General features: G+C 41.9%; 1 protein-coding gene across 3 annotated transcripts in view; it reads right to left on the bottom strand.

The window, feature by feature from the left end:
• Window positions 1-1,875: 1,875 nt before the first annotated feature.
• The window catches only part of FAM120A (family with sequence similarity 120 member A), a 119,936-nt gene continuing 94,708 nt past the window's right edge, over window positions 1,876-27,103 (bottom strand). Inside the window, exons 13-18 of one of the 3 annotated variants that reach the window (XM_048858011.2) lie at window positions 21,221-21,430; window positions 19,972-20,155; window positions 18,077-18,214; window positions 16,102-16,243; window positions 7,546-7,642; window positions 1,876-3,774 (exon numbers count right to left, since the gene is read on the bottom strand). In XM_048858011.2, coding sequence (XP_048713968.2) covers window positions 3,463-3,774; window positions 7,546-7,642; window positions 16,102-16,243; window positions 18,077-18,214; window positions 19,972-20,155; window positions 21,221-21,430 — 1,083 coding nt within the window. In that variant the 3' untranslated portion in view covers window positions 1,876-3,462. The remainder of the gene's footprint in view (window positions 3,775-7,545; window positions 7,643-16,101; window positions 16,244-18,076; window positions 18,215-19,971; window positions 20,156-21,220; window positions 21,431-27,103) is intronic. The other 2 variants (XM_048858012.2, XM_048858013.2) reach the window with 2 other exon arrangements.

Genomic DNA, 27,103 nt, shown 5'->3' with positions numbered 1-27,103 from the left:
GCACCTTTACCCAGGGTGCAGTATTCTGGTTGCAGTACAGATTGCTAGCAGAGAGAAATAAGGAGGGACAGGACAATGGAGAAGGGAGGATTGCCAATAAAATCCAACAGTCAGTACTTGAGCTCAGAGCAGAGCTGCTGGGAAGAGTTGTTTGCGGTAGTACAGATACGGCACAACATGCCTATGATACAGTTCCAGGTCTGACATAGACCCTGTCTAGACTAGGAAAATGGCTGACATTTTAAAACTGTTAGCTAAGTGCTTTAATTAACACAGTTTAAAAACATCACTTAGGCTTTGTCTACATGAGCACTTCTGCTGGCAAAATTTGTCGGGGGTGTGAAAAAAACCCACACCGCCAACCGACATGTTTCATTGACAGAAGCACCGGTGTGGACAGCCCTATGTTGGCGGGAGATGCTCTCCTGTCGACATCGCTACCGCCGCTCGTTGGGGATGGTTGAATTATGCCTGGCAGAAGAGAGCTCTCCGGCCAGTAGAGCGGCTACACGGGAGACCTTACAGCGATGCAGCTGCAGCAGTACAGCTGTGCCGCTACAAGGTCCGTAGTGTAGACATAGCCTTAGTTTTAAGACCGGATTTAACACCTATGTGTGTGTAAGCTAGGCATGGTCACCTCTAAACCTGGGGGAATACTTCCCTTCTCTCACCCTGCATAAAAGTGTTGTCTATTCCGACTGTGAACTCAAGGCAGGGCCTGTCACCTACAATGTGTATCGAGCTCTATCAGGGCCTCTAAGCGCTCATATAAGACAATAAAACAATAGATATGTTTTGGACAAAAGCAGCAGCCACTAAGGGTTTGTCTATGCTGGAAAATTTTCGTGGTATAAGTTAAGGCGTCAATTTATGGTTATACCAGTGTAAGCCCATGTAGATGTTCTTATTCCAGAATTAGGGTGCCTTTTTTGGGTTAGTTTATGTTGCTTGGTCAGGGGGTTAAGCTAAACCAAGAAGAGCCTCTCATTCTGGAATATAAGTACCTGCACAGGGAGTTATAGTGGTATAACTATACCACGTAACTGGAAACATTTCCTGTGTAGGCAAGCCCTAACAAGCACTTGGCGAATATCCAGGGTAGTGCTTTCACCCTAACATTGGCTTGGCAGTGGCTGCTGCTCATCGTGAGCCTCTCCATAAGGCAATAACCACAGCTAGTGAGGCATCCTAAAGGTCAAGAAACCCAGAATCTGTTCTGAGGACTGAGAGAAGGGATTATGTGTGCCAGAGAAGCCACATTAATTTGTTTTTCCTTGGTTATTTGTTCAATTTGCAGAGAACCAGAACAGGGCACAGGGTACCATTTCTTTTGGGAATAAAAGCTTCTCCTTAGGAAGATTCTAGCATCTTAGCTTCTGAAATTCTGCTTTTCAGTGTTTCATCCAGTTTTGCTAATACAAAAATACGGTAGTTTCTGAAGTAACCACAACAATAATTATTTTGCTTCTCAATTTGCTATTTACTGCATTTTTAATTCTCTCTGCCAGCAGGGCCTTGAATTGGAGGCTTTGGTGACTAACTTATGTCATATTTCAGAAAAAATATACCTTCCCCCACTCAAATTTCAGACCAATTATATTTTGTAGCAGCCCTCAAGAGTTAAGTTGAACACTTGCAACTTACTAACCAAGTCAAGAAACCTGCGTTATTCAACAAAATGAATAGGACTGAGCATTATTCTCATCAAGGGCAACATCCCCCTACATAAGGATGATGACAAAGTGCTTTGCTTCCGTTCTCTACATGCCAGTAGGAGATCATGTCATTCACTAACAACCAGCTTATTTGTGCACAGGAAAACTTATTCACAGTATGTTTAATTAAAGGTCTACATGACAATAAAAAAGGCATACATTATTTTATACTAAAAGAATAAAGATTTTTATTAAGCATTGTAAGTTGCATTCAATAGCCTTCAAATACACCACACCACAATCCATCTACAACCAATCAAACCCAACAGTAGTTCATTCTTGCACAATCCATGAGTTGGGGCAGAACTCCCTTCAACTTACATTAAGATACCTACTTAGCTCTTGCGGGCAGGGAATGGGGAATTACACCTCATTTCTGATCACTAATGTGTGATGAAGAGCATCAGGAGAATTATATGAAAACGAATATAAAGAAATGATTCTGATTTTGAAGTACATTAAGTTTGGAAACACTAACAAAAACATCAAAATGATACAGGTATATTTGCTTATACTAAATTCTTGATGGGAAAGTTCTCAAGAACAAGCCATTTGTTTCCTGCTACAGAAGGGGGTATTTTTTGAAGATCAAAGCTTTTTTTGTTTTTTTTGTTTTTCACAGAATTTCATATTTGCTAATATGAAGGCATAAAACAGCAACAGAGAACAATAATGCATACAGCAATGAGTACACCAGGGTAACGTTGATATTCAAAAAACGGCTAGATAATTTTTTTTAAAGTTTTAGAATAAATGCAACAGAGGTCAATAATCACAAAATTTTAAGGTTAGAGCAAGATCAGTCAATGACTAAACATAGTTAACATCTTTTATAGGACTATTACTGATTATTAGCTTTTTGTTTTGCAAATGGGCACAGTACTTGTAAGAATGGAAGAAAGAGGACAATAACATGCATAATATTAACTACACACTTTAAAAATCATGAACCATGCAGAAGTTTAGCTCAAATAGTAGTACTAATGGTCTACGTCTGATTCAAAACCACATAGTTCATTGATCACGGATGCATGGTATTAGTCACAAAAAGTTTCAGAACACATTGTGTTTATTTTGAAAGGTCATTTGTATCTTCTATGATTTCAAGTTTATCTCCATTTAACTTTCTTGTAAAGTATGTATGATGTATATTTAAAATCAGCAGAACTGCAATATTACTCTATAATTTTTAGTTTCGATAGTTTGCACATTTTAAACACAAAAGAACCACATCAACAGTGATGAAATTTGAGAAAGAAAAACTGTGGTTGTGCCTTTTTTCCCCCAAAATCATGAAATCAAAGCCTTAAAGAAAGCTTTATTGTGACACAGTAATGCAAAATCAAATATAATGGCATACATATGGTGCCAAGTACTAAAAATTATATTTTAAGCTATATATACTTAAAGACTGCCAAAATTTGTTTTCCTTATATTTCAAGAAACAAAACTACAAGCTTTTGTCATAACCAGTTTAAACTTTATGTATACTTCATTTTAAGTGCGGGAGTCAAATGCTCTTCATTCTCTTTCTTTTTTGTTTTATTGTAGCATTTTGACTACAACTGGTTAAAACTAAAAATGTGTTGTTTAAATCTCTGACATCAAAGAGGGATCCGAATTTCCAAAGTCCTCATTTTTCTCTTACGGAAAGGAAAAAATGTACGTAACTGTAGGCTCTCTTTCTTTCCAGATATTCCTAATCCTGACCCTTCCCAACATCCTTCACCCTCTATAAAAAATAAGTTTACTCTTCTTTTTTTAAGACAGCAGCCTCAAGAGTATCATCTTTATGGCAAACACTGTCTGCATTTAGTGCATTTAAGTGAGGATTTGTATTGCACATTTTAGAGTCATTACTCAAGGCACTTTCAGACTGGTTGGAACCCCGGACGTCTCCTGTATTCCCATTCATCTGGGAAGCTGGCTTCTCCTCATTCACTACTCCATTTTCAGCCAGGGATCCATCTGAAGACACAATTGAGGATTTAGATTCCTCTGATTTTGACTTAAGTTCTTTGGCCACTTCTTCTGCTGAAGCAGCATAAGGAGGTTTGCCCTATTTTAAAAAAAGAGAAGACATTATTAAAGAAGCTACCATTGTATATTTGTAACTGATTATCTTGACATCACTTCCGATAGCGTGCTGCAGAACACAGACAGAAGTATTACATGTTAACTTGGAATATTCCAAACATGATCTACTGTTGTAAGAAGAGTTTGCATACCATACTAAATTCCCAGATTAGCACGGATTTAAAGACTGAACATATCAATCTACAGACATGGAAAATTTACCTCACTGTGGAAGGGGTGCACAAGGTCAAACAAAGCATCTAATGCCAATTTCATCTTTGGGGAACAACAGACAATATATCTGGGCTTCCCCTGGCTTATGCAGTCAAGAAACCAACTTTTTTTTTTTTTCCTTCAGTTAACCAGTTACAGAATTAGCTTTTTATGACCAAGAGCCAAAAATGGCAGAGCTGGCTACCATAATTATGATTACCATAATTCAAAGAATTTCAGTCCTTAAAGGAAAATTAATGTGAACACCTTTTAGCTCAGCCCAGTTTTCTGACATGCCCGTGGGAAGTTGCACTTTGCACCAGGTGCAATAATTACACTGTTTAGACTGTACAATTAAGTAAACAAGAGTCAGGAAATGCCAAAATTAAGATTCAGCACATGATGTTAACTCTGTGTCCTCATTTGCACGCAGTGTAGTCTAATGATATGATTACATACTGTTTCTCAGATACAATATAAAACATTTTTTAACAAAGGTACAAGTAGTGTCATGTAATACCATGTACTGTGCATATGTAAGAGACAGCCCATGAAAGTGACTTATATTCAAAATGCACAATAAATACTCAGAAAACATACCACAGATGAAATAAAGCCATAAAGCTAATATTGAAAATGTAGACTTACAGGGCTTGAGAATTAAAACTACATTTAACTTTTCATCAGTTGCAATAATAAATCATACAATTCCAAAACACACAACAATCAACATCGTTGTTTCTTTTTAATTTAGATTGCTAAGTGACAACTTATCACATTGTTACAAACACAAAACACTTAAGGCTTGTATACATGTACATGCTCCAGCTTGTGGCAAGATGGAGCATAAATCTACCCTTAGTAGTTTTAGTAGCTTGCCAGGCACTAAATGTCCATGTGGACCCTGCTAAAGCACACTAGCTGTTCTCCCCAGTGTCCTCAGATAAAGGAGTAGATTAAAGCAAAAAAGCAAAGAAATGAATACATTAAGGACATGGTGTAAATCTTACAATTTCACAACAACAATCTTAACTGTAACCATGGGAAATATTAGTTAAGGTATTTCTGAATTGCTGGGTTTTTTTGTTTTGGTAAAATATTCAAATTGCTGTCCCTTTGTATTAGTGTTGCATAGGTGGCTTGCTAGGAAAGTGTATAATATCAATATGAAGCATTTGAGGCTGATCAATATTGTGGCACCAGTGCTCACATATTCTTTTTAGGTGTCCTATTCAGGTTGTTTTTTGCTGTGTTAATATTTTGAAACTACTAAGAAAGCACAGCATATATTCTGAGTCAGAGTTAAGGGTGTTATCCTGTGACAAAATATATATTTCTTTATACGTCGTAAGAACATATTAATTATAGACCAGCCACTTGTCCCCTCCACTCCTGCTGAGTAGCACCTTACTTTACAAGTCGTCTCAATGAAGTCATTGAAACTCTTTGAGGGTTAAGATGCTACTTATTCTGGGTACTTGCTCTGCTTTGTGCTGTCTGTTTGCTCTAACCTTCCCCCTCCTCTCTTAGGGCTTGTCTACACTACCTGAAGCATCAGCAGGCAGCGATCGATCCAGCAGGGGTCGATTTATCATGTCTAGTACAGACGCGATAATCGACCGCTGAGCGCTCTCCCACCGACTCAGTTCTCCACCAGAATGAGACACGCAAGCGGAGTCGATGGGAGTGCGTCAGCTGTCAACTTACTGCAGTGAAGACACCATGGAAAGTAGATCTAAGTACATCGACTTCAGCTATGCTATTCATGTAGCGGAAGTTGTGTATCTTAGATCGACCCCAAGCGGTAGTGTACACAAGCCCGCAGTCTTCACATCTCAGCTTCACTGCACACCTGCCCCCTTACCCTCTGCTCCCCTGCCCTGTTCCTATCCCCTTTTTCCTTTTTCTTTTCATTTAGCTGAACCCCTCCTAACTATACCTACCCCTCAAAAAATAACTGGAACTAACATGACATTTGCAGCCATCACATTGTTCATTCTGCTTGCGTGTGCTACCTCTTTCCCCATCCTGTGTCTGTCTTGTCTACTTAGACTGTAAAGTCTTAGGGGTAGGGATCACCTACTACAGTATTTGTGTGGTGCCTAGTACAATGCGGCTCCATTCTTGGTTGGCCCTTACACACTACCATAATAAACATAATTAATGACAAGAAAGGGTATCAAAATCTGGCCGTGTATCTGCAGTGGAAGAGTTACAATATTCATTTCCTTACGATATCCATTTCCTTGCTTTTAAGTGCTGTCTGATACCCAAAGACTGAAATACCATGGAGACTGGTCTACCCTCTCAATCTCAAAGGTACTCCCTGTGAAAGAGACTTATGACTCTAGCAAACTTGGACTGCTGTGCACATACTATATTGGTTCTATGGGTAAACAGAGGCCCCCTGTTTCCAGGCCTGTGAATTCAATACAGAATTCCAGCAGAATACTTTACACTGGGGTGCTGGTAATGAGAATTAAAGCTTTAAAAATACAGAAATTAACACCAGATACACATACACACTGAAATTTAGATCCATTTCCACAGACGTTGACAAGGAAGATAGGATGCAATAACTACAAAGAAGTAAATAGAACAAGCTTGAATTTTTACATCCAGAAAACATTGAGTTTTACTTGAAATTAAGAGTTCCCTCATCTCTCACAAGAGAGCACTCCTCTCGCTGTTAGCACCCCACCCCGCCAACTCCTATCTGCTACTATCCATGTGACACAATGCAGAGCCACATGATACATTTATCATGTACTTTTATCCACATCGTCTACTAGCTGCCCACTAATCCATCTCCCCCGGGACTCATTTAACTTGCAAAAGTGCTGAGTAGCTGGAATAAAAGACTGAACAAAACTGGGGGAAATGTGAAGCTGAAACAAATATGCTTCAGTTACACGGTTTCAAAGAACCATGGAAAAGGTAGAAGCTATGATTTATGGACTCTTTGTACCATTACCAAAAGATGGGACTGTGTAACCACATGGCACAGAGGTTGTTCCATAATTTCCTATTAATATTTACAGTGAGTACTCTAGAGGTAGAATCCTAGCACTACCTGTTGGTTTTTTGTTTTTTTTAAAGGAATTGGGGGGCCAGAATGAAAGTGAACAAAAACTGGGGGAGTTGGCCGTGGGGAATATAAAATACCAATTTGTTTCAACTTCATATTTCTCCTTAGTGTTTGCTCACTGATTTCAGTTAAGGTCCCACATCCCTCCCCTACAGCTGATCAGGATTGTCCATATGGGACCCATATTCTTCATTGCAGGGTGCATTTTTCTCCTCTAATCAGATAACTAAAGCTTGCTTCTGAATGAGATGGAACAACACTGGGAGAACTGTCATCACTGTCCATATGGTTTACTGTTTCAGTGACCAGTATATACTGTGGTAGCTACAAGAAGCACTCTATCCTGCCCTTCTCCCACGAGCTGTCAGCAGCAAGTCCTACTGGCCTAGGGAGCCTGTGACCACACTAGCCTGTAAACCAGAGTTATGGAAGTAAATCACACCACTTTATTACCTGAATTGCTCCCTGGTTTTTATAACCTCTCCCATAGTACCTTCCACCTCTTCCAAATGTTCTTATCACTGGAGTGGAAATAACTCCTCTAGGACGCCTATGTGTATTAAAGAAAAACAAACAACAAATGCATTTAAATTTTGTTTAAAAATACCTTAAACTAAATAGAATAAAGGGTTTTTTTGCTAATGCCATCTAATTATTATAGAAAAGTTTCACTCCCTCCCCATCCCAAGAAACAACCTGATTAATCATTCAGTGTTTTAAGATTTTTACTACTTGTGAGAGTGCAAAGTCTATGATTTGTGTTTCTAAAATCTTGTTTTCCTAGCAATAAAATGGCTATTTCACAATTTCACTTCAGAACAAGCAATGGAGAAGTACTTTCAAACTCTATGGAAATGCTTTAAATTCTTATCTAGTTATCCTTAAAATTCCTTTAAAATACGTATCAAATTTTCCATCAGTGGCTAGCATACATACTAAAAGCCTGGCAAAAGACAGCCATTCTGGACTATTTATTTATATTCATAAGACCATTCTTTCCACTGAATAATACTTCCCACCCACAATGTGCAAATATGATTCAACAATGCAAAGCTACTGCAATATTAAAGCTGGTCAGTGATTTAAGTGCTTATGAAATGGAAGGAGTGGCTTGAACCATGCCTAGTCCAGGCAGACACCGTACAAGCTTATCAACACAGTTCTGCTACACTCTCTTAATTATGACTTATCGTTTTGGAACACTCTTGAGCAGAGCTCCAGTCACACCAAATCATATAGCAGGGTTTCAAGTTATCTAAATGAGGATTAGATGAGAGCCCACAGATTTTAATTTGCCCTTCATTACAAATTTTGAACCCAGGTTCCAAGGGTGGAAGACCCACCTACAACCCACATTTATGCTTTACAGTAAGCAATTACATAAAAAAACCTTAATGTACTCTACCGCGATGTCAGGACTTTCATTTTCAGTATTGGATCTAACAGCAACAGGACTGCTCTGACTTTACTCCAAGTACATATATCAAAACCAATGGGCCAGAGCCTTAGGCCTGGCCCAGAACAGGAATGAGAAATAGGATAGCCAAGTCAGGTCCACAGGAGCAACTTAGAATCAAAGAATTATAGGGTTAGAAGGGACCACAAGGGTCATCTTGTCAAACCCCCTGCCAAGATGCAGCATCTGTTGGGTCTAACTCATCTAAGACAGATGGCTTTCTAAGCCTCCTTTAGAAAACCTCCAGCGAAGGAGCTTCCACAATGTCCCTAGTAGGTTAGAGCAGTCTCAGGGCTGTTCTATGCTGTGCTGGCTGCACCAGCCCCCACTGAGCCATTCCAGCAACTAGTGATTTCTGCAGCTCGGCATCCATGCCTCCTTTCCCGCATAGCTGGCTCTACACAACCTGAGGATTCCCCTATGCCAGGAGGGTCTCAAAGTAGCTGATTTTGCTAGCTTTAAGGCTGCTTTGCGCTGCCAGACTGGGACAAAGCAGTCAAAGGAGGAGCCAAGTTCCGATCCAATGTTTCCACTTATTCCACTCCTACAATTTGTTGTCATCTTTGCTGTGTTATGTCTAATTTAGATTGAATCACCTCAAGTGCCAACCCCAGTCTCTGTATGCACATCCACAATGCAATAAGAAGTAATAAATAATGAAATTAGAAGGAAACCGAAAGAGGAAATGAATACTTTACACATCTGACCACTCTTATTTTAATCTGGTATGCATTTTTAAACCAATTTACAAAGAAAACAAGACAGACCCATCCCATTTACTAATTATATTTAGGATGAAGTGACTGTGACCTCTAGATAGTTCAAAAATAGGTTTTTGCAATTCAGATTTCACATCTCACTGGATACTGATGGATCAAAGTTAATGAAAGTGAGTTGGTCACACTTAACGGTATGGAGAAGACTGAAAATCAGTAGATTGCGTAGATAAGCCATTTGAGAATTAAGTTGCAAGGAGTCAAGAGAGAACAATGAAGGTAAGCCTGGACTTGAACTGCCCTCTGTTAAGAGGGAGGAGATGAGAAAGTGAGGTGAATTAAGTGACAAAGCATGGACAATGTTGTCCCTGTCCCCTGTTTTCAGTGCAGAGTAACTTTTCCTCTTTGGTACCAAATCAAATCCACAGATGAAGTCCTCAATCATTCACACACCTGTTTTGAGAGGACTCTGACACCAGGGTGTATTTCCTGTCAGCCTTTATGTGGACTGCCACTTTCCGGTGAATGACAGTTTTCCCCCCCTCTGAATGATCCATTTTTAGTAGCTCTACATACAGAGAGGTGAGCTTCCATTATGATTTGGCTGGAAAAGAGCGCGTCTGACATTGCAAAGAATTTTGGTTTTTGGAGGTGGTAACAAGTCTCCCAAAATAAACTGCCTACCCAAACATAGCATCTTTAGTTCATCCTCTCTCTGGCAAGCTATTACCAGAGAGTGTCTTTACATCTCTTTTCCATCTAGGTACTGCTGGAAATGACTACATCCTTGCAGCAATTCGACTGCTCCCCCCGACACAGTGAGATCCCTATTAAGGATGTCAGTTTAGCATCCTGATTATAGGTGTCTGGGTGCTAGTGATTGTGCATTTGCTTTGCTTCTTCTAGTACCCAGAATATGGAAGGGCTCCTCTCCAATGCAAACGAGTGAAGTGAATTACTTAGACGAGCAGACGCACAGTGGGTATGTGAGGGTGCCTTCAAAGAACTAATGGTAATGCCCTAGCCACTACATATCATAATTATATGCACAGATATTCTGATCTTGGACCCCGCCACCTTGACTGTGGCAATATACATCACCAGAACTCTTCCACAAGCAGTGTTGTCATCAAAAGTACTATATTTAGCTTACACCAGGGTATTGAACTCATTCTATGGATAGGGCCAGATTCCCCTTTTAATTAATGCCCATTATTGCCTGCACTAGCCAAGAAACGGGGAAACACCCAGGGAACCATTTACAACGGACAAGAGAAGCCTGGAATATAAGATGAGGGAAAAAGTAAATTGTACATGGACAGTGCATGATCAGAGGATGGTGTACAGGGATTGGTTCCTACAACATAACCAAGCCAATCCCAAAACATGTGATACAGTGTATAGTAAATGCAACATAACATATAAATGTATACAAAGAAAGAGGTTTTCTGTGTAACTTTGGATATGTAGTATGCCCTATACCTACTCCTTATGCCTGAGTCTGATCAACTCAGTATTGCTTTGCTGCATGAAAAATAAAAATACCTAAGTGATAAAATCTGGAGTCAAATGGCGTTCTTGGGAAGCCAAGTGGAAAGAAGTCTCAGGGGAAATCTCAACATATAAAGTTGGATGACACTTGTCTGGAATAGGTAAAACTAACCTCAGCGACAAGACTGAAATAAACCCAAAATCCATACTTCTGGAGTAGATTAAGTAGATATCCCTAACTGTAAGGGTCACTATCTAACCGTAAGGAAAATAATATTTAAACCCTTTTAATGCCAAGTATGAAATTAAGTCAATGTATTCTAAAAAAGTGTGTAGTATGTAAAAGAATACATGCTATACCAAGTAAAAGCAGCCTTATGTGATACGGAGCAAGAAAACCTGCTCTCCTATCACCACAAAAAAGTGATATATTTAGTGCAGAAAAGGTAACACCAGAGGGTGCAGGCTAAAAAAATTAACAAGGGTCCAATAACAAAGATAAATGTAAAAGCATTGCAACCCACGCAATGTTTTTCCTACTCAAATACTGCTTCAAGGCAATACAAGGTCTGAAAAGTCCCAAATGTGTAGGGCTCTTTGCACCTGGGGGACACTTACATGGGTAGGTGTAAGATCTTACAGACAAAGTTGCCAGCATCTGGGTTCACTCTGGGGGAATAGTATCCAAATTGCACAGTACGACTGAAATACTGAGACTTTGATAAAGTAAAAACTGCCTATGCTGGTAATAACAAGTATTGTGTAACAGCTGAAATGGATTACTTCTGGTAGGACCCAGGGAATGTTATTTAAATTGGACTATGTTCTGTTTCACATCTAAATTTCCTGTGGTAATAAATGAAAAAAAAATATATTTTGTACCAGTTTTTTATAATGTAATTAAAATAAAAGCAAAGTTAAAATTACAAAAGAATGTTTTAAAGGCAGAGCAAGCTTATAATGTAAAATTACACCCTGATAGGCTATACTATAAAAGGGAAGCTTGCACTCACTCCCTGGTTCATACTTTAGTTTAATGATAGTCCAAATAATTACAACTACTCTGGTCTTAATATGTTGCTGAGTAATAAACTTACAAAAAAGCACAAAAAACAGGAATATAATGCAAATAAAACAAAGAAGAAAAGGAAAAGAAGTGGAATATACACCTAGCCTGACATGAGTAACTGGACATAGATGAGGCCTTATTTCTTGGGAGACAGTATTAGGGAGGTAAATGGCTCAGCAGGCTGGAAACTGAATGTCTGTGCTAACTATACTCCTGGGGGAATTCTGCGCCACTGTGCACGCACAGCATTTATGTCCCCTGCAGATTTTTTTGCTTCCCTACGGAAAAATGACTTTCTGACAGGGAAGCAAAGGGAAGCCACAAGAGCAGTCATGTAACCCTCCCCAGCAGTATATTTTGGGTGCCTGGGGCAGACGGCGGAGAGGTAAATCACTGTGGGGCAGGACCGGGGAAGACCCGGCTAGTGGCTCCTACCCTGCGCCAGGATCAGCTGCTAGTCTCGGCTAGGCTGGAGAGGACGGGACTTCCTCTTCTCCTGTATGGCATCCTGGGCCAGGTCAGACTCACCCCCAGATTTCTCCCCCAGCTGCAGTAATCTCTGCGAACTCCTTCCCCCCAAATACCCTTCCTGCACCCCTCACTCCTCAGCTGCAGGGGGAGGGATCTCGGTACTGAATCATAGAATATCAGGGTTGGAAGGGACCCCAGAAGGTCATCTAGTCCAACCCCCTGCTCAAAGCAGGACCAATTCCCAGTTAAATCATCCCAGCCAGGGCTTTGTCAAGCCTGACCTTAAAAACCTCTAAGGAAGGAGATTCTACCACCTCCCTAGGTAACGCATTCCAGTGTTTCACCACCCTCTTAGTGAAAAAGTTTTTCCTAATATCCAATCTAAACCTCCCCCACTGCAACTTGAGACCATTACTCCTCGTTCTGTCATCTGCTACCATTGAGAACAGTCTAGAGCCATCCTCTTTGGAACCCCCTTTCAGGTAGTTGAAAGCAGCTATCAAATCCCCCCTCATTCTTCTCTTCTGCAGGCTAAACAATCCCAGCTCCCTCAGCCTCTCCTCATAACTCATGTGTTCCAGTCCCCTAATCATTTTTGTTGCCCTTTGCTGGACTCTCTCCAATTTATCCACATCCTTCTTGAAGTGTGGGGCCCAAAACTGGACACAGTACTCCAGATGAGGCCTCACCAATGTCGAATAGAGGGGAACGATCACGTCCCTCGATCTGCTCGCTATGCCCCTACTTATACATCCCAAAATGCCATTGGCCTTCTTGGCAACAAGGGCACACTGCTGACTCATATCCAGTTTCTCGTCCACTGTCACCCCTAGGTCCTTTTCCGCAGAACTGCTGCCTAGCCATTCGGTCCCTAGTCTGTAGCTGTGCATTGGGTTCTTCCGTCCTAAGTGCAGGACCCTGCACTTATCCTTATTGAACCTCATCAGATTTCTTTTGGCCCAATCCTCCAATTTGTCTAGGTCTTTCTGTATCCTATCCCTCCCCTCCAGCATATCTACCACTCCTCCCAGTTTAGTATCAACTGGGAGGAGTGTATACTGAGTATACTGGGAGCTGCTCCCCCATCTGCCCAACCCCTGGGCATCCAGACCCCCTCATATCCAGACCCTCCCGCCAAGCCTCACCTCCTCCCCCAATGAGCCCCACTCCCTATTTGCCTGGACCATTCCGACGAGTCACATGCACCCGGATCCGACCCCCACTGAGCTCCATTCCCCCAGCATATGGACCCCCCACACCCAGACCTCCCTGCCAAGCTCTATCCCCCCCACACCCAGGTCGTAACCCCCGTGCTGAGCCCCAACCAACTTGACTTGGACCTCCATTACTGTTGCACCCAGAACTCCCCAATAAGCCCCTGTGCATCCAGATCCCCACTGAGACGCCTGCACCCAGATTGCCCCACACAGAACACTCTCAACCCACACCTGAATCCCCCCGCACTAAGTCCCTCCACACTCGGATCCTGACTTGCTGAGCCTGCCTGCCTGCACCTGGCACAGAGGGGCTGGGCCCTGGGTGTTTCTGGGGCAGGTCCGGTCCTTGCGCAGTGTAAGGGTTGGGTGCAGCCTCACTGCTGAATCCGTGTCCCAGGGTGAGAGAGCTGCACAGGGATCTCCCACTTCTGTGCAGCCAGTGGCCTGTGCTCCCCAATGCCATGCTGGAGCCTCCACATTTATTTGACAAATAAAATTTGCAGAATTTTAAAATATTGTCTGCAGAATTTTAAATTTTTTGGCACGACATTTTTTAATTTTTGGCACAGATTGTATAGGAGTATAACTAAGACAGGTAAATGGGTCAATAAACTAAGAGACAGAAAGCCTCCACTAGCCAACAAAGGGGGAACACCCAGGGAACCATTTACGATGGACAAGATAGGCCTGGAATGTAAGATAAGGTAAAAAGTAAGTAGTGTGCGGACAGAGCATGGTGTACAGGGATTAATTCCTACAAAGTAACCCAGCCAATCTCAAAACATGATGCAGTGTATAGTAAATGTAATGTGTAAATGTATATAAAGGAAGAGGTTTTCTGTGCAACTTCGGATGTGTGGTACGCTCTACGCTTGAGTCTGGTCAACTCAGCATCACTTTGCTGCATGCCACATAAAAATACCTGAAGTGTCAATACCCAGCGTTGAACTGAGTTCTTGGGAAGCCACGTGGAAAGAGGTGTCGGAGGGAGTCTCAATTACTGTGAGATAAATTTATATCTACATACTGTCCTCATTTTAAAGCTCAACTCCCACTGAAGCCCATGGGATTGTTTGTACAAAGAAGCAGCGTAGAACACATCTTTATGTATATCTAAATCTGCTCCCTTTAGTACCACTATTATTTCTGCCCTTTATTTTTCTTCCTTCCTTCCCCAACTTCTTTTCTGTTTGCCTCCCTCTTGCCTGTCACTGTTTCTCTTCTTGTCTTCCCCTCTGCATTTCCCTCCCTGCATCAACTTCCAGTTCTTTCTTTATCTATTCAAGGGCTTCACTTCCACCCACTTCCCTATTCTGGCCAATAAAATGATCAGCAATGAAATAGTCAATGATGACATTAAAAAGTTAGCATTGAGATTTATAGCTTATATCGCAACTAGATTAATGCGGAGGAAATCATGGGAAATCATGCCTCCCAGACTCATTGTTTCTGGCTACCCGCAGACCCAGGAAGACATGGCAGTATTTTCATTCACTTCACATTTGGGGGGCTACCTTCAAAACCTATGAGGCTATGAACTTTTCTTTAAAAATGAAAGCTTAGATTTTGCATGATCTAATAACGTCATGCAGGCCACAAACACATCAAGTGAGGCCAGATGTGTCCTACATGCTAGGTGTTTGATATTGTTTTGTAAACGGTGGAGAAGAGTGAGGATGAGGTTACTATATAAGAAATATATTAATACACCTATTTTACTCTGCTCCTTTGAAGCTACACCTGATTGCAAGTAATTATAGACACAAAATATATTAATTTCCTGTTAACTTTTGGGGTTTAAAGTGTTTGTGTAGTGCCTAGCACAATGGAGCTGAATCCCAATTAAGTTTGCTAAACGCTACTATAACACAAACAATGATCATAAATCTCTGGGAACAAATATCAGCCTTTTTTTTTTTCAAATCAAGCCATATCAAGCCTATTTTGCAAAGGTCCTGGTTTTCAGAACTGCAGCATATCCATAGCACCAGATGAAATCAATAGGAACTGAGGGTGCTTAATGTTCTCTTAACCTAGTTTTTTGTGTGTAATAATCATGTATTTTCCCACATCACCGTAGTGTCTGGGCATCATTAAGCCTTTTAAACTCCACATTGAGGTGTTTCCCCCTCCTCCTCTAGTACTACATAATAAAATTACTCATCAATTTATCAGACCAGTAAGTAAATATTTTACTATTATAAAAAAATATAGAATGCGGGAATGGATTTGGTTGGCTCAAATAAGTTCCTCATGTTCTTCTAACTGAAATGCTATTGAGTCATATCCTGGTACAGTACCCGTGAAATGTATGTAATTAGATTCAGAATGAGAGATTTTTGTGCACAGAAACGTTTTAATTTATCTGAACTACTGAGAAAGAACATGTTAAAATTAACATACAAGTGCTCTTGAACTCCTGAGTAATGGCATTACTGTTACCTAGTCCACTCCACACACAAGTCCGAAAGAAATGTAATCATAATACTTTATGCAAGGTCTCTGTCACCTCATTTCCCCATCCTGGATTCTCTAGTGCATTGAATCACTGAATTATGTTAAGAACAGTTTCTGCAGTATTGCACTTACCCTCTTGCTGGTCCTCCAACAGAAACCACCTGTAGAGGAAATGGCCCTCTACCGCCACGTCCACGTCTGCTTCCAGCCCAATGGCCGACGACAGTGCCAGCTATTTCAAGTTTCCCTCCCTGAGAAGGAATAGGTTGGACTCCTGCACATAAACGCAAAACCAAAAATTGTTCTTTACAGTCATAAAATCTAAGTTATTAGTGAATGGAAAAATACGCTCCGTCAATCTTCATTACACAAAGAACTTCCTTTTCTGATACTGTGAAACTAATTTTCATGATGATGTGAACGTTTAAAGAAATTAGAGCTAAAATTGGAATCTAGAAGTCCTTTATTAAAATAAACGAATTATGAATTAAAAAATAAATACTCTTATGTGACTTCTTCAGTTTCAGTAATTTAAAACAATGTTTAGATAGATACTGAGAGTCTGAAGAGAAATTTTGAAAAATATGTAAGGATTTTTTTTAAACAAGGTAGTAACATGAGTAACAGAGAAGGAATTATTTTTAGATTCTCTTGACCTAGATTTACTACTGTACTTTCATCAGCATGATACACAAGAAAGGGCATTAAAAAATTACTAACGTTGGACTATGTTATAGAAATAGCATTTGAGTTGACTTAATTGTAAACACTACTTTTACCCTCCTTTTACAGAAGCAAAAACCTTAGTATCCAAACAACAGAGAATATCAGTGTCACTGACATTCAAAATTTGCATTTTTATACCTAATGGCCTTAAAAATTAATGCTAGATCAGGGCATAACATATTTCCAGAAATCAAGGTAAGCACACTAGAGCTAGATGTTACTGGTAAGACCATCAGCAATGAAAGGGTTAAAAATGATGGCACTTATGCAGATGATGTTTGTTTTTAAAAGGTTAATACGCTTAAAAACGACAGCCCTGGTTAATGCAGATGGTTCATACTTCTCTGTACAATTCTCTCAGCTTTAATTGTGTACTGTGTACACTGGCAAGGTTGTTTTTGCCATAGAGTGTTAGAAATATTTGCTTGTTTTTTTTAAATAGAAGCGTAGATGCTAGAGCAGTGGTTCCTGAACTTGTTCCGCCGCTTGTGCAGGGAAAGCCCCTAGCAGGCCACGCCAGTTTGTTTACCTGCCGCGTCCATAGGTTCGGCCGATCCCGGCTCCCAGTGGCTGCAGTTCAATGCTCCAGGCCAATAGGAGCTGCTGGAAGTGGCGACCAGTACGTCCCTCAGCCTGCGCCGCTTCCAGCGGCTCCCATTGGCCTGGAGCAGCGAACCGCGGCCACTGGGAAACGCGATCAGCCGAACCTGTGGATGTGGCAGGTAAACAAACCGACGCAGTCAGCCAGAGGCTTTCCCTGCACAAGCGGAGGAACAAGTTTGGGAACCACAGTGCTAGAGAATACAGCTAGGTATATAGGAAACCTGTAGCCCAAGTAACTGGAATTCATGGATTTCTACTGTCACCTTTTACAGAAGAGAAAAACAATGGACAAAGAAATCTAACACTTTTATTAACTTAGGCCAGAAATCCAGACTTTGACATGAGGCACCAATGAAGGATGGATTAACAGTAACACAAATACAAGAACTTCTACTGTGTCACTTTTTCAAGATGCCTTTTTGCTCTCCAATTTTAGAAAATCTTTAACGTATCCAAGCAAAGCTGAGTTTGTTATAACATATCCTAACATTATGAAGCACAAAAGACAGAATTTCTACTTAAATGTTAAAGCATTTTTATATTTGAACAAGAATGTAACAGGCAGACTGGCACAGAGACCAGGTTGCCACAGGGTCTTAGGGAAAAGATTGCAGTAGAGTACAGCAGTCAATGAGTGAGTTCACATCAACCTAGAAAAGTGACAGCTGGAGACAGTTAGGGAGACAGGAAAATTGCAGCCAGTGGAAAGCCCGAGACCAGACTGTGAAGTGAAAAGCTGTTGCCAGAAGCTCTAAGAAAAGGGGTTTGGTATAATTACCGCCCTGAAACTTGCTAGTCCTGTTGTTGTCATTGCCAGAGAAGGCTCCGGAGTGTCCTGTTGCTGCTGCCACCCGGAAGGCCCGGTAAGCGCCTGTTGCTACTGTTTCCCCATAAGGGCCTCCAAAGCCACAGACTCCTGTTAGACCCAGGGTAAAGAAAGACAGGGGAAAAGCTGTGAGGGGGCCGGGTATATGGGAATTCCCTGAAAGATAAGCTGCTGCCATGTTCCTTTTAGAGCCACAGTGACTACTGCCATTCAACACATAAGGCAGGAGAAAGGCTGCTGCTTCAGCAGCCAGAGGGATTAGAGCCACATGGGAGACCTACTGCGCAGCCAGATCAGAGGCTGATGAAACGCAGGAGCAACTCGCCATCAGTTAGAGCAGAGGTGGGCAAACTGTGGCCCACGGGCCACATCCTGCCCGGCCTTTGAGCTTCCGGCCGGGGAGGCTAGCCCCTGGCCCCTTCTCTGCTGTCCCTCCTTCCCCGCAATCTCAGCTTGCCGTGCTGCCAGCGCTCTGGGTGGGGGCTGCGAGCTCCTGCCAGGCAGCGCAGCGGCGTGGCTGGCTCCAGCCGGGTGGTGCGGCTGCCAGACATGCTGATCTGAGAGGCACGGTAAGGGGGCAGGGAGGTTGGATAAGGGGCGGGGGTCCCTGGGTGCAGTCGGGGGACAGTTGGGTGGGGCGGAGGTTTGGGGGGGAGGGATGGATAGGTGTGGGAGTCCCGGGGGGCCTGTCAGGGGACAGAGGTGTGGCTAGGGGTCGGGGCAGTCAGGGGACAGGGAGGGTTGGATAGGGGGTGGGGTCCGGGGGGGCAGTTAGGGGCAGGGGGTTCCGGGAGGGGGTGGTCAGGGGACAAGGAGCAGGGGGGGTTGGATGGGTCAGGGGTTCTGAGGGGGGCAGTCAGGGGGCGAGAACTGAGAGGGGGCGGATAGGGGACAGGCTGTTTGGGGAGGCACAGCCTTCCCTACCCGGCCCTCCATTCAGTTTTGGAACCCCAATATGGCTCTCAGGCCAAAAAGTTCACCCACCCCTGAGTTAGAGGGTCCTATCCAGAGTAACTTCAACCTTGGCCTATGTGTCTCCTAGCTACTAAGTATAACCCTTTATTTGGGTAGGAAATATACTTGTGAATCTGGAGGTCTGAACCTCCAGTGCATAAGTTAACATGCTTACAAGTTTTGAGGCAGCAAGCCTTCATGATAACACTTGCCACACACACACACAAAAAAACAAAAAACCCAACAACAAAAAAACCAAAACCTATTAAACTTCCTGACTATTAAATATAAATTTGTATGTAGCCCTTTGTGTGTGGGGCTGCTGCTATGAGGAAGGGAAACAAATCGAGAATGGCGTGATCATTCAGTCATCTCCTGTGCTTACCCTAGGACATGCCTCTGTTTAAATGAAAGTACCAAAAATTAAATTTAAAAAGTGGGTGGAGGTGTGGTCTTCAGCCCTAACAGCTACCTTGTTCCCTTCATAAATTAAGCCATTCATTCATACTCTACACTTACAAATGTGAACATTTTAAAGTAAGGCAGTTTTATCATTTGTACTTTTCCTATCCTCTTATGCTGATTTATTCCTCTTTTTCCCTCCACATACAAACAATAGCCTCTAAGGCATTTTGCACTGGCACAGCTACTTACAATCTTGAAGGAAACAAGTGGTATTACTACAGGCTCCTCAGTTACTAGGGCACAGCCAATAAAAATTATGTTTCCAGCAACAGACATGCTGGACCATAATCTGACCATTTATTTTACTGCACTACTGCTATGAAGTTGGGCTGATGATCAGAACACAATCTTGGAATGTGAATGACATGGCAGTATTTATTTCATACCAGTTTGAATCCATGTACATGTACTGTCAACTACTCACTTACCAGAAAAGCCTCTCCCCCTGCCCTGAGGTGGTGGGACTGGCCCAAAGTGCCGAGGATACATAGAAGCTGGATAGAAAGGCATGGCAGGTGGAGGTGGGAAAGGGAGTGGATGATTCTGCCTGGAGAAATTTAATCCTTCTAGGATGCTCTGACGCATCTTTTCAACCTTGGCAGCCTGCTCAGCCTGCAAGTAAACAAAAGTGCACAAAATAAATGTTAAAATCTTGTATTTGTGCTATGCAAATTCTGCTTATCAACCTGACTGTAGGAATACTAAATTTAGACTGGTGTTGGGACACACCCATATTTCTTAATAAAGCTAGCTTTTAATGGATAAATCACAATTTGCTATAGTGGGTAACAATCTACTATCACATTTCACTGATTCACAAGAAATCCCCATATTCAAGTTAATACAGTAGTGTAGAATCAATTTTCCAAGTGTCAGAAACAAATACAGCCAAATGGTAGTCTTACCAACTCTTCCCTCTCAGGATCGCCCAGGAAGTCAAAAAAGGGGATGAGCATTTATTATACTATGCACTCTACTGCAATATTTCCTCTTCCTAGAAAAGGAAATACTGAAGTAAAATTAACAACCATGAGCAGTCACTTGGTGATATTTTGTAATACTCATATATTGTTTATTTTTTAAACTTCTGTTTTCTGTAAGAAATTAAGGGTTTTTGAAAGTAGGCGTTGTAAGCCCAACTTCACTCTTTTCAATTCTGTGTCAAATAAATCAGGTACTGGATTTTGTTTGTTTGCAAAAGCAGTGTTAGCATAGCCCTTTTTGACAGCATTGCCATCTTGATGCAAAACAAGATGCTACCGCTGAGAAGAAACAAGAGATAGCTGCCAGCTCTGCTTGATTTGCTCATTACCTGGAGAATGTACAAGATTTCAATTTCCGGATATGTATCTTACATATGTATGCATAATAGTCTTTTGATAATTTGAATTCATGTACATCCTCAAAGTAACTAGTGAATCCTTGAGTTTGTTTACTGAGATTACAGGACAGAGGAAAAATGAAGTCATTCTACTTCCTTCAAAGTCTATTAAAATAAAAATGCCATTTCTCCCCAAGAGAAGCCCTAATAATTAAGGTCCATTTCCCATCCCCAAAGATATCTACAGTCCAGATAGAAAGACCACTCTCTTAAAACAACAACTGCCAGATAAACTGCATTAGACACTAAAGAAAACTCAGAACACATGAAAAAACTGCATTTCAGAAACTACCTACCTGACCATCACAGAGGTCAATGAGAGGAACTTTCTCCCGGCTTGCTTTGATGAGCTTGGTCTGAAACAGTTTCCCATCAAAATACATCCATGGACAGCAGTGCTCCCATGGGATTGGCTGTCCACAAGCATCATTTGCAAAGAGTGCCATATCCACACCACTCATAAACAAAGCGGACAGCTGAATTCCTCGGGGATCCAGATTCTCAATCTTTAAGGAAAATGAAATTTCAGTTGAACATAGGGAAAGTACCAGATAGAATTCCAGGTTATTAATTTATGCCAATTATTTTCACGTCTACTTTGACAAGAGACTTGTTAAGAGCCTGATTTTCAATAAGTGGACTTATTTGTGAGCAACTTTGTGTATAAAACCATCTGTGTGTGCAGGTACTGGAGTCTGCTACCTGTACATCCAAATTAACAATGCTCAAGGAGGCTGGGTTGTCACCCCTATAAAAATAAAGACACAAAGGCATACAAACACAAGCAAAGAAAGGAATTAAAATTATTAGATTTTTTTGGTTATGGACCAGTGCCAAATCTCACTACGAAGTCAGGGAGCCAGTGAAAATTTAAAGGAAATCATATGAATCACCCTAGAAACTAACGTGTACTGCTGGGAATCTTTTACCTTTCTAACTATATATAGCAAGTGACTCCAGATCTAGGAGCTCATGAGCTACTAAACCTTAAATTCACATCATTCTGATTAACAGCTTGCTTTCCTATCACACGAACTTAAAATATGACATGATTTTTTGCAGCCATTGCGTTAAGCACTCCTAGAGAACTGCTTTAAAATCCACGCAAAACCATTTAGTTGTAAGCTTGGCATTCGGCTTCCAAATGGCATAAAGCAGTGGTTTTCAACCTTTTTTTTTTGAGACCTCCTACAAATTTTTGAATGCAAGTGTGGACCCCTTTGGAAATCCTAGACATAATCTGCAGACCCCAAGGGTCCACGGAGCCCAGGTAAAAAATCACTGGCATAAAGCACAAAATCTTCAGCTCTAGTGATTACTGAGATATTTCTCACTAAAATCATGCTGGAAACAGCCAGGAAGAAAAACAAGAATAGCAAGAACAACAGTTTTCATGTCCAATGACCTGCCAGTTCCAAAGCTAGAAATACTTTGACAGACCGCTACAAATGTTCCAGAACAAGTAAGGATTGCTTCCAGATCAGCACTCCAAAAGAAAACATGTGATCTCAAATAATGCAAGTTTATATTTCATATTTTAATATTTATTCATGAGTCATGACAAGTACATGAGCTACAGAAATGGCATTTAACGAAGAGAAGAATAAAAACTCATGTTTGTTGTAGTGTGATAGCTGTGTTGGTCCCAGGATATGAGATACACAAGGTAGGTGAAGGTTAACCAATAAAAGATATTACATCACCTACCTTATGTCTCTAATAAAATTCATGCCAAAGTAAAACCCAAATCTTGGTGGGAGAGGGAAGGGGTCATGTGACTGAAATTAGAAGAAGGCAGCCTTAAATATGCTCTGTGCTGATTTAATGATTGGTAGCAATCATATAATTTTTTATTTTTTTTCACAGTAGGACAAAGACAGCACTGTTCACTTATGCTGTCAAGGAAGGATCTCCACTGTGAGATTTAAAGTAATGTTTCCATGCTACCGACAACTGAGAAGCTGCTCTCTGAATTCACCACATCCCTGGGAGAAAAGTTACATCTTCAAATAGCGTTGGGCTTGCTTAACTAGAAGTATTTAAAAGAGCTAGAAGTCAAGCACAGGTTAAGAAATATCAGTGCTATTCTCCTATCTTCTCCCAAAATGAGAAGAAATTAACAATGATTTTTTAAATTTCCTATGGTGATTGTAATTATTTGGACAGTCATGTAGGAGACCTCCCCCGACCCCACATACACACTAAAGAAACGTTTTTGTTTAAAGAACTGAATTTTGAAGTGAGCACATAGATCAGAATCCAGCTTCCATTTACCTACTCTTCGTGCTCTGGTGTTAAAAGAAGTTGACAGTTAAGTCGACAACAAAAGCGAATGTACTGAACTCTACCATAATTTCCTGTTTAACAAAGTATGTCATTTGGTGATTGTGATTATCCATGTGTGATCAAGCCCCATACCACTTACATGTAGTGTAATTCTAAACCCATTTTGACAGAAGTTATGGTAGTTTGAATTAGATTACAGTGGTTTCTAATGAAACTCTGAAAATACTCATACTGCTATAAATTGCACCGGAGCTGAACTAGCCAATGGATTGAGGAAAGAGGAATAAAACCATCCGTGTCTCCCTCACCTCCCCAGATCCTGTGCTAAGAGCATCTCAGCTGAACCCCTAGGTTTGGGGCTTAAGTGTATAAATCTTACAAGGCACACACTACAGTTTACTGCTGCGTTAAGAGCACCCAAAACAACATGCATTATGCAGCCAATTACATAAATTTTTCAGACAGTCTTGGAACATGTTACAACAAACAAAGGTTAAGAGATTTTCCTGACATTCTCTGCTCTGATTATGTTTGCACTTAATATTGTTTAAACTGTAGATAGCAAAAAAATATTTTGATGTTTTCGGTGTATCTTCTGTGGTTTACTGCTGGAAACTCTCAGGAGTGCTCAACTTTTAAGATTTCATTTTTTAATGTTTCGGTTCTGAAACATTGCATTTTTCCCCCTCTGTCCTACTTCCATTGCAAAAGAATTTCTATTAGCTCTAGGTTGCCATCTTAGAAAAATTGTGTCAGCATCTGTAGCATTTGGAAAAGCAGTCTTGTATCATTAGAAAAACAAATTTTATTAATGAAGAGTTGGAGCTATAATGGGTTTCTGACAGTGAAATAACAGACTGGTTGAGGGATAAGAGGAGATAATGGAAAGAAAATAAGGAGCATTTATTTTCAGTATGTAAACAAGAGAACTCTTACTCCTGGGAGAATTCTGTGCCACTGCGCGTGCATGGAATTCATGTCCCCTGCAGATTTCTTCGCTTCCCTGCAGAAAAATGACTTTCTAACATGGATGCAAAGGGAAGCTGCAAGAGTAACTATGCACCACTCCCTAGCTGTGCAGGTACATCATTTCAGACACCCAGAGCAACCAGCAGAGAGGTAAATCACTGCAGGGCTGGGGACACCCCAGCCAGTGGCTCCTCCCCTGAGCTGGGATCAGCTGCTAGTCCTGGCTGGACTAGAAGCAGGAGAGGACGGGACTTCCTCTTCCCCTGCAAGGAGTGGCTGGCGCTGTGTCAGATCCACCCCCAGAAACCTCCCCCAGCTGCAGGAAGCTCAGCGTCCTCCCCGCTTCCTGCCCCCATCGCTCCTCAGCTACAAGGGAAGGGGTCTCTGCACAGGGAGCTGCTCCCCCATCTGCCCAACCCCTGTGCATCCGGACCTCCGATACCCCGACGCCCCTGCCAAGCCTCACCCTGTACACCCAACCCCGCCCCATCCCTCCATACCCAAACCCCACCCCATGGAACTTCAACCCCTGCATCAGAAGCCCCCCTGCACCCAGACCCCTGCCTTTGGACCCCCACCCCTGCACCCAGGCCACCCCCCACTGAGCTCCCTGTACTCAAACCCCAACCCTGACAAGCCCCACTCCCTTGAGCCCCCCAGATCTAGACCCTCACGCCACTGATCCCCAACTAGCTGCACCCTGACCCCCATCAAGCCCCACTCCCTCCACCCAGACCCCTCTGCTGAGCCCCAACCATTCACCTGGAAGCCCCTACAGAGTCCCATTGTCCCTGCACCTGGAACCCCCCCACACTCCAAATGAGACTTGGTGCATCCAGATCCATCCACACTTACACCCCCCACTGAGAGTTGCCTGCACACAGATTGTCCCACACAGAATCCTCTCACCCCACACCTGGATCCCCCGACACCAAGCCCCTCCATACTTGGATCCTGCCTGGTTGAGCCTGCCTGCCCCTGGCACAGAGGGACAGGGCCCCAGGGTGCTTCTGAGGTAGGCCCAGGCCTTGTGCTGTGTCAGGGTCGGGTGCAGCCTCACCACTGAATCCGTGCCTTGGGGCTGGGGAGGCTGCAGGGTGATTTCCCATTTTCGTGCAGCCAGTGGCTTGTGCCATGCTGGAGCCTCTGCATTTATTTATTGACAAATAAAGCTTGCAGAATTTTGCAGAATTTAAAAATACTGTGTGCAGAATTTTTAATTTTTTGGCACAGAATGCCCTCAGGAGTAAACTCTGTCTGTTCAGTTGACACGTGAAGATGTCAATCCTTTCCTGGAAATATTTGCCTGGTCTCTGCCAATCATTTTTCTCAGACATGAAAAAATGTATTCTCTTCTGGAATTCTTTTGCTGAAACCTTTGTGTCCTTCACAGTGTGGTTTCCTCCTCTACCCACTGAAATTGGAGACAACAGCAAGACTGTTTACTTTGTTAACACACGCAAAACAAAATCTGCAGAGGACTTTATGTCTACATTGTTGGGTTATGAGAATGTGAGGAATGAAGACCAAGTTATTGCCTTGCAGATTTCCTCATATGCCACATCCCACCTTTTGGCCATAAAGTTGCCTTTTGAGTTTTCATCAATACCTACAAGTAAGGTTGCCCAGTTAGCTTTGTGAGACCCCTGATCCATCCTACCACTGAGACTTTGTATAGCTTTCCCCCCGCAGCCTGCTGCAGGATAAAGTACTTGTGTTGACTTCTGTAGGCCTCAGACATGTGCAAATATATTTTGACCGTACTTCTAAACATGTAGGGTTTCTCGCTCAAGGGATGTTCTTGATTTGGACAAAAGCTATCTATGTGTTTTCCTGGAGAGATGTGTACTGCCTCTCTGATGTTGCAAAAGATAGTTATCCTTTGGTCTGACTACTGAGTCAGCACCGTTAACCACCTTATCCTGAAGGAAGGTGACATACTATACTTGAATGGTTAAAGCATTTATTTAAAAACTTTCCTTAAAAAGACGACAACCACAACTGAATGTGAGAAAATACAGAGACACTGATCTCAGCAACAGTCCTGAATTAATCAGTTCAGGCTCCACATGGGCAACTGTGAATGATAGGAGGACTTAGTGATGCTGCTTTCAGGAATCTAGTATGTTGCTTTTTAGCAATCAGTGAAGAACTTCTGCAAATGATCCCATTTGCAATGGCTGAAACAGGATTCTTGAGAACTTGTGCTTTGAGAGCGACCGATGAGCTGTCCTGTAAGAACCCAGCATGTGCTCATTTTGGCTGACTGCATTCTGTCCTAGGTCTCATTATCTCCTTTCTTCTGGTAATTAAAAGTTTACGAGAAAAATGACAATGAAGAATCTCTCTTCCTCATTTCCTTTTGGATATATATACACTATATATATTTTTAGTCTAGGCTTTTCAGGCATCCTTGGGCTGCAAGGATCCTGGAAAGTGATTTATTCTCTCCATCTGCTGAATAACAATCCAAATAAGATTCTGATCTAGACTCAGGATTATTTTCTTCCACATTATCGTTTATGGGATTTATTAGCTCTTTTATGCTTAAAATGTGGGATTCACTGGGGTCAACTGATTTGGTTTTCTTGTATGCATCTCCTTAAGCAACTTCTTTTTACGGCTGGATGATAGCTAGAGGATCCTTCCTGAAACGAGTGGGAGAAATAGGAGATGTCATCTTTAAGATGACATCTGACTTGCTTAAAGGATCGGACAGAGAGAATACACAGCTGGGGGCTACCAGTAAACACAGGCAGGTAAGGCTGTAGCAAGATATAGCCTGCTTGACACCATAGGAAAACATACAGACAATGCATGATCTCTGCAGCACTCCCACTGGCTGGATCCTGGTGGCAGGAGGAAACACGATGCATCTACCTTTCTGAGCCTAGACAGTTGAAATCTAGGTGAGCTGCATCTGC

This window comes from Caretta caretta, chromosome 7 (assembly GCF_965140235.1).
Source record: "Caretta caretta isolate rCarCar2 chromosome 7, rCarCar1.hap1, whole genome shotgun sequence".
Lineage (NCBI taxonomy): Eukaryota > Metazoa > Chordata > Testudines > Cheloniidae > Caretta > Caretta caretta.
This window is presented reverse-complemented; position numbering and strand designations above follow the sequence as displayed.